Source organism: Ostrea edulis, chromosome 4 (genome assembly GCF_947568905.1).
Source record: "Ostrea edulis chromosome 4, xbOstEdul1.1, whole genome shotgun sequence".
NCBI lineage: Eukaryota > Metazoa > Mollusca > Bivalvia > Ostreida > Ostreidae > Ostrea > Ostrea edulis.
Window position 1 is genome coordinate 7,497,530 of NC_079167.1, and position 13,979 is coordinate 7,511,508.

Below are 13,979 nucleotides of genomic sequence, written 5' to 3' on the forward strand. Positions count from 1 at the left end.
CTCTGCTTGGTAATTTCAAGGAAGAAGTGCACTGATCAGATAGAAAATGCATGATATCTTTAAGATAGGCAAATAATTAATCGTACAGAGATTGTAGTCTTGTGGGAGATTCATAGGGCTCTCACACAGCTATCACAGGAGCTCTGTACGTTTCCCAGAGGGACTTGTTGAGATTGCATGCCACTATATAATTACCATGGTGTTTGACCAATTTCCAAACAAAGTAGATTTAACCCAACCTCTTTACCAGAGCCCATGTAATAAATGAAACGAGATCCATATATAATGTAAACATAAACACTGTAGCCCATAGCCTCCTATGATCCCCTAAAAATCGTATGGAAAATCGTACTCAAATTAATTGTATGACCACCGTGGCAAATGTAAACCAGGCTTAAACAACAGAGAAACTAACATATCATTGTTCAAGTACATAAAGCTACTATCAGCTGTTGTAAATTCTGTGTACTATATGACCTTTGTGCATATTGATGTGTTTTACAAATGCTCAAGTACAGAACATCCCACTATCCAGGGTTTGACACTAAGGCACGTCCGACCGACCGAGTCTACTAAATGATAGGTTCGGTCGGGTAAAATGTCAATTTACTAGTCCGACTGGTTGTGTTTAAAAAAAGAAACAAATTTAAAAAACTTTACTATAAATCATAAGATATTTTATTCTTTAAAAAAAAAATAACTGTAAAGAGTTTGCGAGCAATTTTGAACTGCATGATGACATAATCTATATTTTTAGTGCTAATAAGTCGCGGTCAGAAGTGATGTTCTACGACATCTACACAATGTTAATATGTGTAAAGTTATGTTTTGGTTAAATAAAATTATTGAATTCATTTTCATTAAAAAAACCAAAACAGTTCATTTGAATTGAATATATAAGAAAGTGTTTATCAAATTAATGAATTACGTTGTAAACAGCAATTTTTCAGTGTTTACATATGTGCGGGAATGTCAATATTCAAATACGAATTCTCGTCCTCAAGGAAAGCAAAAGATGTCGAAAGAAAAAGAACAAGAGGCCCAACGGCCACATCGCTCACCTAAGTCACCTTGGCTCATATTTAAAGATTTTCCCTATATATTTGTATGCAAAACTTTGATCCCCCTTGTGACCCCATCCTACCCCTGGGGCCATGACTTTAACAAACTTGAATCTGCACTATGTCAGGAAGCTTTCATGTAAATTTCAGCTCTTCTGGCTCAGTGGTTCTTGAGAAGAAGATTTTTAAAGATTTATCCTATATATTAATACGTAAAACTTTGATCCCCTATTGTGGCCCCATCCTACCCCTGGGGCCATGATTTGAACAAACTTGAATCTGCACTATGTCAGGAAGCTTTCATGTAAATTTCAGCTTTTCTGGCCCAGTGGTTCTTGAGAAGAAGATTTTTAAATGACCCCACCCTATTTTTGCATTCTTGTGATTATCTCCCCTTTGAAAGGGACATGGTCCTTCATTTGAACAAACTTGAAAACCCAAGGATGCTTTGTTGCAAGTGTAGTTGAAATTGGCCCAGCGGTTCTTGAGAAAAAGTCGAAAATGTGAAAAGTTTACGACGACAGACAACAGACAAATTTTGATTAGAAAAGCTCACTTGAGCCTTTGGCTCAGGTGAGCTAAAAAAGGGAAACGTTGGGAAAAACAAAGCAGGGCTTTTTATTCTAAAAGAATTAAAGAATTTCCGTGCCTGTAAGAATTTAAAGAAACTGAAAATATGTTTGAAAGTAAAAGCATCAAATTGAATGAAGAGACTAAAGATTTTTTTGAGACAATTAAATGCATTTTAGTTCAAACTTAACGTTTGTCATTTAAATTAAGTATTTATATATGGAGAATCTATCAGATTTTTTCTGGAAAGTTGGTCAGGGATAGTGAATGTAAGGTCAGGCCTAGCAAAAATCATTTGAAGTAGCCCGATTGATCTAGTGCTCAAAAAAGTTAATGTAAAACCCTGCTATCTGACAAAATTTTAAGAACTAAAACAAAACAATTTCATGTATTTACATATGTAAAATAATGAATTTATTAACCACATTATTTTTGAATTACATATGTAAAATAATGAATTTATTAACCACATTATTTTTGAATTTATGAACTAAAATGTTCAAACTCTAATATAACGCCACCCTCGATATAACACCAAAATAGGTAGGACAAAAACTGGTGAAATAACAAGGTGACAGTGTACAGATGCTAATTAAAATCCAAGTTTGCAGTTGTACAAATAAGACATAATAATTTTACCTTAAGTCTCTTCACAAAAAAACCAATACAAAGTTGCTGAAATAATTCATCACAAATAAATTCTACTAGGTACACAGACTTCGACTTTAAGAATTAGTTCATTTGGAAGTAGACAAACGATTGTACAGTAAAACACGGTTACAGAGGACAAACTTAAAATGAATTCACGCTTACAGCAAAGTGTATTTCATTCCCCGTAGTTTCAATACAGATGATGAACTGATTGGCTATAATGAATTACATTTATAACGAATCAAAATTGTTTGTCCCCAGCACTTTGCTATAAGTGTTTTACTGTATAAGCTTACCAAAATAAATCTGAGGTTTCATGTCAACAAAAGGCACATCAAATCGGAGATGCTGTTCAGTGTCCCAAGCAATAGCCTCTTCACAGACATCACTCCCTGTAAGAAGAGCATGGTTCACTCCTCCCCCAAGTTTTCCTAAGTATGTCATCACCCTCTGCTTTATACCTGCTAACTGCGTCTCAAAAGCCTGCCAAAGATATGACTCCTTAGTCCCTCACACAATACAACATTATGAGTATCATGCACCATTGTAAAACTGAAAGTTCAACTAAGATAGTGAATGCTGTAGAATATTGCATTAAAAACGCATGTTGTGATACATTGCTAATGGAGGATCTACACCAAATGTCCAATCAATTCTTTGTTGAAAAGTATGTCACAGTCCAAGGTCAAGGTCACTAGGTTAAAAGTCTTGGTACCAAATGAAAGAATCTATATGTGAAATATCAAAGCCTTATCTCCCTTGGTTCAAAAGACAACATCGGGTCATGATGATATCTCTCCAGACATTCGTCCCAGTAAGCTAAAAAATCAATATATGCACCCAGGGGTGCAATTGTAAAGTCAGGAATGATGTGGCATATTTATAATTGTGAAGAACTAATTTCAGTTTTAAACTTTTCGAGTTACTGTCCAGAAACTATATTTGTCTGAAGTTTTCAATCTATTTTCGGTCACTGTGACCTTGACCTTTGTTCTCCAAAATCAATAGGGGCCTTGCTTTGCTGGTATCCAACAATATAACCAAGTTTCATTTGATTCAAATTAAAACATTTCGAGTTATCCTCCGGAAATCAAAATGTTTTGGAATTTTAAATCTATTTGCGGTCAGTGACCTTGACCGTAGACCTATTTTCTCCAAAATCAATAAGGGTTTTCCTTACCTGGTACATAACAATATCTTTAAGTATCATTTCATTCGGATTTAAACTTTCTGAATTATCATCCAGAAACCAAATTTTTCTGAAATTTTTATTCTATATTCGGTCACTGTGACCTTGACCTTTGACCTTTTTTCTCCAAAATCAATAGGGGTCTTCCTTACCTGGTACCCAACAATATATCAAAGTTTCATTTGATTAGATTATAAACTTTTCGAGTTATCATCCAGAAACCAATTGTTGACGCCCAACCGCCCGCCCGCATCACCAAACCAATAGCCGAGTTCAACTTCGTTGCAACTCGGCTAAAAATCAGCTCATTATCTTCAAGCACAGCAAAAAGAGTCCAGAAAACAGTGAATAATTAGAAATTTAAAAAGCCTAAGGGCAATTAGGTCAATCGACATGAAACTCGAACTTGATCTGTAAGTGGTCATTATCAACAAGCACAGCAAAAAAGTCTGGGAAACTATGACAGAATGAAGGGTGAAAAGCGGCAACACTATATGCCCAGACCATTTCATGGCAGGGGCATAAAAATTGTTTTATACAGTTTGTTTTAAATTTGTTATATTATCAGTAAACTCATAATCCTAATTCATTTTAACAGAATATCTTAAAGAAATAAGAAGTGTTGTGGGGAATTCAGAAATAAATAGTTTGAAGCTTAAATTTGCTACATCCATGTTCATACTAAAAGTTTCACTGTCGCATATCATGTGACATTAAAGCAATGAAAAGAAAGTTTAACACAGAAAAGCACTACAGGATTCCTTTTAAATCAATGCACAGTGACATCTAATAATTGTTACCTCCTTGGAGTCAGTCCTAGGGCCCTTGAAAATTCTGACAGCGAGTTTCTTTCTCCCCTTCCCACTCTTACTCTTTGTCATTTCCATTGTACTATTTATATCATCAGCACCTAAAATAGTAGTTATCATCAATTCATGTGCTACAGTGACATCAAGGGTAATGGACAGGAGATTTTTCTCCCGAGAGTGCCTCTTACTGATGTATTTTCAGTTGGTGTCATTCTTGACCCTTGAAATTATAGGTCTCACACAAGTGTTCCCTTTGGCTTCAGGTATATTTAAAATTGGTACTTTGGTGGGCATATCTAGATATTTAACAAACTTTGTTTTCTATAGAATCACAATAGTGTAAGTTGGTTATTGATATTCATAACAAACCTGCAATGACACTTACAACAATTTTGTTATGACAGTAATTCATAATGATATCCAGGTAGAAATCCATTACTTTTCATTCTTTAGGACCATATTTGATTTTGTGAATTAGCTACAGTGTATTATGGTGTTCATTGTAAACATGTTTTATTGACCTTGGTCCACAGTCTTGAGGTAGCTATCTAGACAGGGCAGAATCTGTGGGTAGTAGTATGGCTGTCTGTTTTACTTACCTTGGTCCACAGTTTTGAGGTAGCTGTCTAGACAGGGCAGAATCTGTGGGTAGTGTGGCTGTATGATTTACTGACCTTGGTCCAGTCTTGAGGTAGCTATCTAGACAGGGCAGAATCTGTGGGTAGTATGGCTGTATGATTTACTGACCTTGGTCCACAGTTTTGAGGTAGCTGTCTAGACAGGGCAGAATCTGTGGGTAGTATGGCTATATGATTTACTTACCTTGGTCCACAGTTTTGAGGTAGCTGTCTAGACAGGGCAGAATCTGTGGGTAGTACGGCTGTATGATTTACTGACCTTGGTCCACAGTTTTGAGGTAGCTATCTAGACAGGGCAGAATCTGTGGGTAGTGTGGCTGTATGATTTACTGACCTTGGTCCACAGTTTTGAGGTAGCTGTCTAGACAGGGCAGGATCTGTGGGTAGTACGGCTGTATGATTTACTGACCTTGGTCCACAGTTTTGAGGTAGCTGTCTAGACAGGGCAGGATCTGTGGGTAGTGTGGCTGTATGACTGACTGAGGCAGCATGTCTGACCAATAGTCCAAGGCATCCAGTGCAACCACGGCAAGAGGCAGATAACCCAGGCCAATTGACAAAGTCAGCTAAAGTCACAGGAATCAACAAAACAAAGCCTTTTACAGATGTATACATAGATACATAGTTCAGGGAACCAAATAAATATATCATCAAAAATCAGAATAAACAGTGACCAATTCATTGCATCAAATTCAAATTGTGTGTGCATCATTGTTCTACAAAATAAAAAAAATCATCACATTTTTCACGTTTCCTTCCAATCTGATTAAAACCAGATCCTGAGATCCGCTCACTTGGATCGCTACACTAGGATCTGACGTAACCCCATATAGGGTCACGTCCGCATGACCTTTCGTTAAGCCAATCAAATTGACCCTGTCGATTTATACCAACGATAATTTTTCTCCCATGAACCTTTGCGTCATTATTTACGTTAGAGATGCAAAAAAAAATTTTTTTTTTAAAAATGGCTGCGCGTTTGACAGACGACTGCACACCTGTCAAAACATGCGATTTAAACAACGTCTGTATTCTCTGCGGGTTTTCTTTCATTCAAACGCTAAAAAATCCCGATGGAGTTCACAATTCAAGGAAAATGGCTGCGATTGTTTGGTTTGAAAGAAAACATATCGCAGCTAGATGCGACGTCACAATGCACCGTTTATGACGACTGGCGTTATATTCTCGCGTTATTTAAGTAAACCATCTTGAAAACTATTCAATTCGTACCCGTCCCTATTCATACATAAATCTGAATTCACAATTAATTTAATTTGGGTATATTTTATATCGTACGTTTTGTTGTTTGAATGAACGGAATAGATTAGGCATTATTGCGAAAGTTTAAAATTCGTTATGCGAGAATATACAACTTTACAGTGTGGAATAAACTTCGTGGGAGAGAGATTACAGCAATTTGTTTACGAATTGCCAGGAACCGCCTAAATAGCCATCATTGTCTGTATGGCGCAATCTGACTGGCTGATAGTTCTCATGAATATTCCAAGCGAAAGGTCATGCGGACGTGACCCTATATGGGGTTACGTCAGATCTTAGTGTAGCGATCTAAGTGAGCGGATCTCAGGATCTGGTTTTAATCAGATTGGTTTCCTTCAAACCATATAGTTGAGACTTTTCTGCAAATACTTTACAGCATAATTTTCGGAATTGCTTTCATTTAAGAGAAATCTCTCTAGATTTCCAATATGTTGTCTGTAAACTACACATGTAGTACTGTCCTAAAAACACTAAACAGAACTAATTAATACCCCCCCCCCCCCCCATAAGACATTGTGAGGACGTCCGCTAGAGAAAAAATATTCAACTTGCCAGTGAAAGTTACCCAAGGCCTTGGAATGATTTCCAGTTTTTCGCATTAAATTCTTGAAACAAAAATAAACTTTCCAGTTTGATACTGAAATTCCCGAGTTCAAAATTTGGACATTCTAAATTGAAATCTTCATTGTCTGCAAACAGGTACATTTCTGTCACACAGATAAACCAACATCAGTACACCAATGTGCACAAGACAACACAAAGTACTTGGAAAATTCAAGCAACATCAATTCACAAATCAGTTGCATGACTGACAACTCAGCTATGTATATGGTATAAGGCATAACCTTTTGATACTCAGGGGTGCCCCCTTGTGACAAAATAGTATGCAATATATTGCATACATGGTCTCAAGTCCTCATGATGTAACAATTCAAATTAAAGATATAGACTGCGAGGTTTTAAGTTCAATACAAATTTAGTATTTTCAAAACAAGCACAGTAAGCTGTGTCCTTTGAATTATAAAATTATTGAAATAGTGTTAATAAACCACGGAAAATAAACATCAATGTACAGTTTTCAGCAAATTATTATAACACACCTGTATTGCTGGTACAACACTGGACATTTGCTCAGCAACTATTTCTTTAGGAAGGGTCAAAACAAAGGTAAGACAGGCTGCCAGGAGCTCGTCTTTGTATTGTTTCATTCTCACCAATACCTGTTGGCAGTGTAAAGTTAGTTTTAATTGAAAAGTTATTGTTTAATCAAGTTGTAACGTGCAGCTTGATTGGCTGATCAGCATTCCTCAGAGTAGTTTATACCATGTAAATTTCTCAAGCCCCACCACATGGCGGAAACTGCTTTTTTTTTTTTAAAAATTGCTATATAGATATTGCTCCACATTAAGATAATTGTATTGATATACATTTAAATTATCTAAATTATATCAGAAGTTTTAGAAAGATTAAATCATTAGGAATGCATCCACATGAGTATTAGTTCAAAGTATCACTAGCCCCCAAGGGCTATAAAATCTATAATAATTTTCCTGTTCTGCATATGTATGCTAAATTATAAAATTTAGCAGCAATATAAAACAAGATGTGTTCTTCAAACACAAACGCTCTCAAAAGTGCCCATACTGATGAGACTTTACATCATATAATAAGATATATCAACAATACATGACTATTTTGGACCCGCCCTATAGTCTGAGCCCTGGCGTTGCAAAATTCACAATTTTGACACATCCCTTTCTGTTTTTTCTAAATATTTTAGTCTTTATATAGCATTAGCAAATCAAAGAAGTCTTTCAAATGATGAAGATAATAAACACCAAATTAAATATTTTGGCCCCATCCTGGAACCATAACATCTATCCTTGGGATCATGAACCTTAAAATTTTGGTGAAGGGTTGAAACTTAAAATTTTGGTGAAGGGCTACCTGCTCCATGCTCCTTCTAATTATCTATCTAGTTTCAATTTAGTATCAATAGCATTAAAGAGAAGATGTCATTTAAATGTTTTACACAAACACTATATCAAGTTTGGCCCTGCCCTGGAGTCAGAAACTTCACCCCACGGATCATGAAATTTACAATTTTGGTAGAGGCCTTCCTGCTCTACATGACTATGCATTTAGTTTTTCTTACAGATGTGCAGTTGTAAAGAAGATTTTTGAAAATTGGTCAATATTTGGTAGTTTTTGCCCCGCTCCTAAGGCCCCCAGGGGTAGGAGTTGTGAAATTTGCAATTAATGTCTCCTTTGTCCTAAACTGATACCACGTTTGAAAAGAATTAGAATGGTAGTTATCAAGAAGAATTTAAAAATGCTCAATTGTTAATGCACCACAATCAATGGACGAAGACCAATAGAACTGGTTACCTGAGTGACTCAGGTGACCTAAAGATTAGTATCAATAAAACTTTTTGTAACATATGGAAATGAAGCATTTTCTTTGTCACCTCTTTGGTGAATTTCTGGATGAGCTGGAAACATGTAGTTCTTTGGTGGATGTCAATCTTCTGATCTGAATCACCAACCTCCATTTTCACTTCCTTCTTCACTGGAGATAGGCTTATTATTCCCTGAAAAGTCAACAATTCTGTATGAAGATAGGCTTATTATTCCCTAAAAAGTCAACAATTCTACATGGAGATAGGCTTATTATTCCCTGAAAAGTCAACAATTCTGTATGAAGATAGGCTTATTATTCCCTAAAAAGTCAACAATTCTACATGGAGATAGGCTTATTATTCCCTGAAAAGTCAACAATTCTGTATGAAGATAGGCTTATTATTCCCTGAAAAGTCAACAATTCTGTATGAAGATTGGCTTATTATTCCCTGAAAAGTCAACAATTTTGTATGAAGATAGGCTTATTATTCCCTGAAAAGTCAACAATTCTGTATAGAGATAGGCTTATTATTCCCTGAAAAGTCAACAATTCTACATGGAGATAGGCTTATTATTCCCTGAAAAGTCAATAATCATGTAAGGAAACAAGACTTGCTATTCCCTGGGAAGTCAACAATTCTGTGTGGAAACAGCTTTATTATTACCTGAAAAGTCATGTTTTATGTATTAAGAGATCTCTATCTCATTATTTATTAGTATTCAACTGCACTTCTTAAAAAAGATTGATCGCAGTTTTGCATATAGTATAAATGACTCTTTGAGATTTCATACGAAGACTATAGGTGGTTTTTCATGCACAAATCCTGCATCCACTGAAATAAGAACTTTATGTTTCAAGTAACTGATATATAGATTGATTAAAAGCCATGTTGAAGTTAAATACTACAAGCTATCATTTGAATTCAAAATTTTAGAATGACAAATAAATGTATGATGTAGTTTTTTAATTATCATCAGACTCACCTGAAAATAATTAAGTTTATTTGCTATCTTCATACTGATGGCCAACAGTTTGTAGTACCCACTGACCAAGGGCTTTCTGAAAGACATGCATCTTCATAAAGCAATATACACAACAAAAGCTATCATGTTCCTCAGACCAGCACTACATAAAGATAACAAGAATTTCTAGTCAATGTTGAATACAACAGACAACTGCTGTTCAAGAACAATAATATCAGTAAAACTGATGGGTGCTCCCTGAAATGCATCTAACCAATAAACTACTTCATATGACGAATGACACAATGATCAATAACTGTTGGAATACTGTTGAAATGATGGGTTTTTATATATAAGGTACATGTTGAGTGACCTTGACCTTAACAAAATTACCTTGAGTGACTTTGTCTGAAAATCATTAGCCTACTACTTATTTGTGTGATATACATGTATGATCAATACCTGTTCAAAAGCTGTTGAAATATGGAACTTTTTCCTCATTTAAGGTCTATGTTCTGAGTGACCTTGACCTTTCAAAAATGACCTTGGTCCAAAAGTCCCCTGTCCCAAGGAACATTTGTGATCAATTATGAGCAATTTCTGATGAAAAATTTAAGAGATGGGAACATTTATATGTTGAGTGACCTTGACCTTTCCAAAATAACCTTGAGAACTTGGTCCACAAGTCCTTAAATCTCAAGGAACATTCATTTCAGATGAAAGGTTCAGGAGGTGTGAGCTCGGACAGATGGAAGGAAAGACACGAGAGCAACTATATGCTCCCCCGAAATTTTTGGGGAGCATAAAAATTTGACAGCCAGATCTTACTCGGTGGAATGAAGAATCAATGTGTGACAAAACAAAAACAGCCATTTCTCAAACATCTGGAAGTGCTTCTGTGGTAGGATTTCTCTGTCAGAAAAACAAAACCAAGTACTTTCATTCACCTGTCATCATTTTAATTATACATTGCATATTCTATACTTTGTTATTCACATACTTCAATTAAGCATCTGCTTGAATTCTAATGGAAAGGTTCTTTGTTTATCACTTGATCACTACCCTTACCTGCAGAAGTCGACAAGGTTGATAAAGATCTGGAAGTCTTTTGGTCTTTTGGGCTGCATACCATGAAGAGGGTCACTGGACACATCCTGGGGGTCATCAGAACTTGATCCTTCCTAAAATAGAAAATTATCTGTGGTATGAGAGTCCAGTTAGAGGTCCATAGACTGCATAGCTCACCTGTGCAGTTGCATTTTTACATATGAAACTTTACACTGAAAAAATTAAGACCAAAAATGCTGATAAACTTAAAATCGAAATTGTTGAAATTTAAAGACAAATCTACATGTTGATATAGTACAGCATACAAGAGGAAAAGGGCAAATGAGGGTGTTGCACCGAAGCGGGAATTTTCCCTAATCGGAGCTCTGTGCCAGCACTCATGACGTAGAACTGACCTTTATTCATATTTATACTCATTGCATATTTGCCATTTAAATACCTGAAGGATTCCCCAGTACTAGGGACAAGCCTAATACATTTTATGTGTCAATACATTATACATAGAGTCTAAAGATAATTTTTGAAATCGTGAAAATTAAATTATCTTCTTGTGAAATTTCACAACTAGCCGATGATACATCAATTATACTTGATGGTAGCAAGGAATCTCTTCTAGAAACAATAAAAGTATTGCGACACTTCTCTGAAATGTCAGGACTAAAAGTTAATTTTTCAAAAACCAATACAGTATGGATTGGATCAAAAAAATATAGTCAGGATACCCTTTCTAAAGACTTTCATCTGAATTGGGGGACTTGTAAGTTTACTCTACTTGGAATTAATTTTGATGTAGAATTACAGAACATGTCAAAACTAAATTATCAGCCAAAGCTAAACAGAATAAAATCAATCTTAAATCAATGGGAGAAAAGACATTTGACACCAATAGGAAAAATTACTGTTATCAAAACTCTGGTCTTGCCTCTATTAAATCATATTTTTATGGCAATTCCAAATCCTGATGACAGCTATTGTAAAGAATTAGATAAACTATTCTTTTCTTTCTTGTGGAGCCATTCTCAACATAGAATTAAAAAAGAGGTAATCGTAAAGCAATATGAGGATGGTGGGTTAAAAATGATCAATGTAAAGGCTTTTATAGCCTCTTTAAAATTGTTTTGGATGAGACAACTCCTTTTTTCAGATAGGGGTTTACATAATTTTATACCAAATTTAGATCTTAATAAAGTTACTACATGTGGAATAGAATACATAAAAAACATTAAGACATCGCTGAAAAACAAATTTTGGGTTGATGTATTTGATTCTTGGATTGAGCTACAGCTTAAACAAAATCCATTTACAGTAACAGTAGATACTCCAATATTTTACAATTCTAACTTTCTTGTGGGTGGGAAAGCATTTCTTAATAAATCCATGTTTCTCAATAATATTAAATACCTTAATGACCTTATTGATGAAGAGGGTTTGTTCCTGACTTATGAATCTTTCTGTAACATTTATCCAAAAGTAAAAATCAATTTTTTAGAATATATGAGTGTCATAAATGCTATTAAAGCATGGATGAAAAAAGTCAAGTTTGATAAAAAATTAATTAAATTAACAAACCCTCTGATTATGTCGAGTATATACACTCTTCTACGATGCAAAAAATCAAGACAATTTTATACTCTTCTCAATCAAAACTGCACAGACCTACTGGTAAAAGAAAGTGGAATGAAATATTTGAATTAAATGACACAGAATGGAAAATGATCTTCAGACTGCCCTTTAAAGTTACAAGTAATTGTAAACTGCAGTGGTTTCAATACAGAATTCTGAACAAAATTTTAGCTTCAAACTCATACTTATTCAAAATCAAAATTAGAGATGATAAGAATTGTACATTCTGTCAGATAGAAGAAGAAACAATTGAACATTTGTTTTGGGAATGTGATAGTGTTCAGCATTTCTTAAGAGAATTTGAAGTTTGTTTTGAACATAAGACCAATCTTCAAATATCAATAACAAAAAATAATTTTATTTTTGGATTTTTGGATGAAAAGAAAACTATACAAAATAATCTTGTTCTTTGGCTGAAATATTATATCTATACTATGAGGTGTAAAGGGAAGACACTGAATGTAAATGTTGCGATATCGCTAATGAACACATTTTATGAAACTCAAAGACATATTGCATATAAAAATGGTGAAAAAGATTTGTTTGACACCTGCTAGAACCGCTGGAATCAATTATTTCATTGAGTGTTTGTTTGCTGTTGTTGTTTATTTTTTTTGTTTTTTGTTTGAAAATTATCTTTTTTATAAATTTCAATATATATGTACCCTTTTAAAATATATTAAATAATGACTGAACTCATCTCTCTCTCTCTCTCTCTCAGAAAATAATATATACATATACCTTTGATAGTTCTTCTAAACATTTTGTACAAGTTTCTTTGCAGAATGTATGTATATATATACTGTGTGTATGTTTTTAAAAAAAAAAAAAAAAAAAAATTAAAAAAAAAAATTATCTTCTTATTTTCTGAATATCAGATACAATGTATACGGTTACATGTTACGAGTGTATCAAATATTTAATATTCTATACTACTACAGTCCAAAAGCTCTTATACTCATATGTATTATTTTCTACAACCAAAAATTGGTAACTGTACATGACTGGCCACAAAACAAAATATGGGAAGTTTAATACGCATTAATAAAGTTCAACGTTATTCGAAGTACATGCACCTGTAAAAATTGATTCATTATAGCAATTTGCTACTGGAATACATATAAACTCAAACTGTTTAACGGTTATCTACCTTGTTTGGCCTCAACGTTTTTCTTCCAAAGCTTTGCAAAGTTCACAACGTTTTTTTGTAAAAGGCACCATGCCTTTGTCAACAACTTTCATTCAGAAAAACATAAAAGTTCTCGTTAGCAGCCTTGACTATTAAAAAACACAGGTATTGCATGCTGTATTCGGCGTGTTTGTTGGGAGTCCTATTCACAAACTAAACAGTGTCCAGGTTGGAAGCTTTTAACTTGGCACATGGTAATAAACAGAGATTTGACATGAAACATTTATAAAAACTAGAAGCGTGTTTCAATTAAGAAAAAAAAATCTAGATGGTAAACGTAAATGAACAATAAAAAAATGTGTTCATGAGGGAGTCGAACCCGGTCGTTTTAAAAATAGAAAACATCTTTACATATAAGAGTCAACGACCTTATCCACTGAACCACGCAATAGACCATACATTACTAAGGAAAATTAATGTACAGGTGAAGATGAAAATAATACCAGTAAAGTCGTTTCGATTATTTTAAATTTACAAAAAAAATGCCCTTGTGAAACAAAATTTCAAAGCGACAGTTTTTTTTAGAGGAAAACTTGAAGA

General features: G+C 34.5%; 1 protein-coding gene across 2 annotated transcripts in view; it reads right to left on the reverse strand.

Moving 5' to 3' along the window:
* Positions 1 to 13,979, reverse strand: part of LOC125668227 (DNA-dependent protein kinase catalytic subunit-like) — a 114,076-nt gene that overhangs the window by 79,545 nt on the left and 20,552 nt on the right. Inside the window, exons 17-24 of one of the 2 annotated variants that reach the window (XM_056161798.1) lie at positions 10,628 to 10,740; positions 10,388 to 10,471; positions 9,581 to 9,656; positions 8,665 to 8,787; positions 7,297 to 7,416; positions 5,328 to 5,484; positions 4,272 to 4,381; positions 2,579 to 2,765 (exon numbers count right to left, since the gene is read on the reverse strand). In XM_056161798.1, coding sequence (XP_056017773.1) covers positions 2,579 to 2,765; positions 4,272 to 4,381; positions 5,328 to 5,484; positions 7,297 to 7,416; positions 8,665 to 8,787; positions 9,581 to 9,656; positions 10,388 to 10,471; positions 10,628 to 10,740 — 970 coding nt within the window. Of the gene's footprint in view, positions 1 to 2,578; positions 2,766 to 4,271; positions 4,382 to 4,879; positions 4,925 to 5,327; positions 5,485 to 7,296; positions 7,417 to 8,664; positions 8,788 to 9,580; positions 9,657 to 10,387; positions 10,472 to 10,627; positions 10,741 to 13,979 lie in introns of those variants that run through there. The other variant, XM_056161799.1, reaches the window with a different exon arrangement.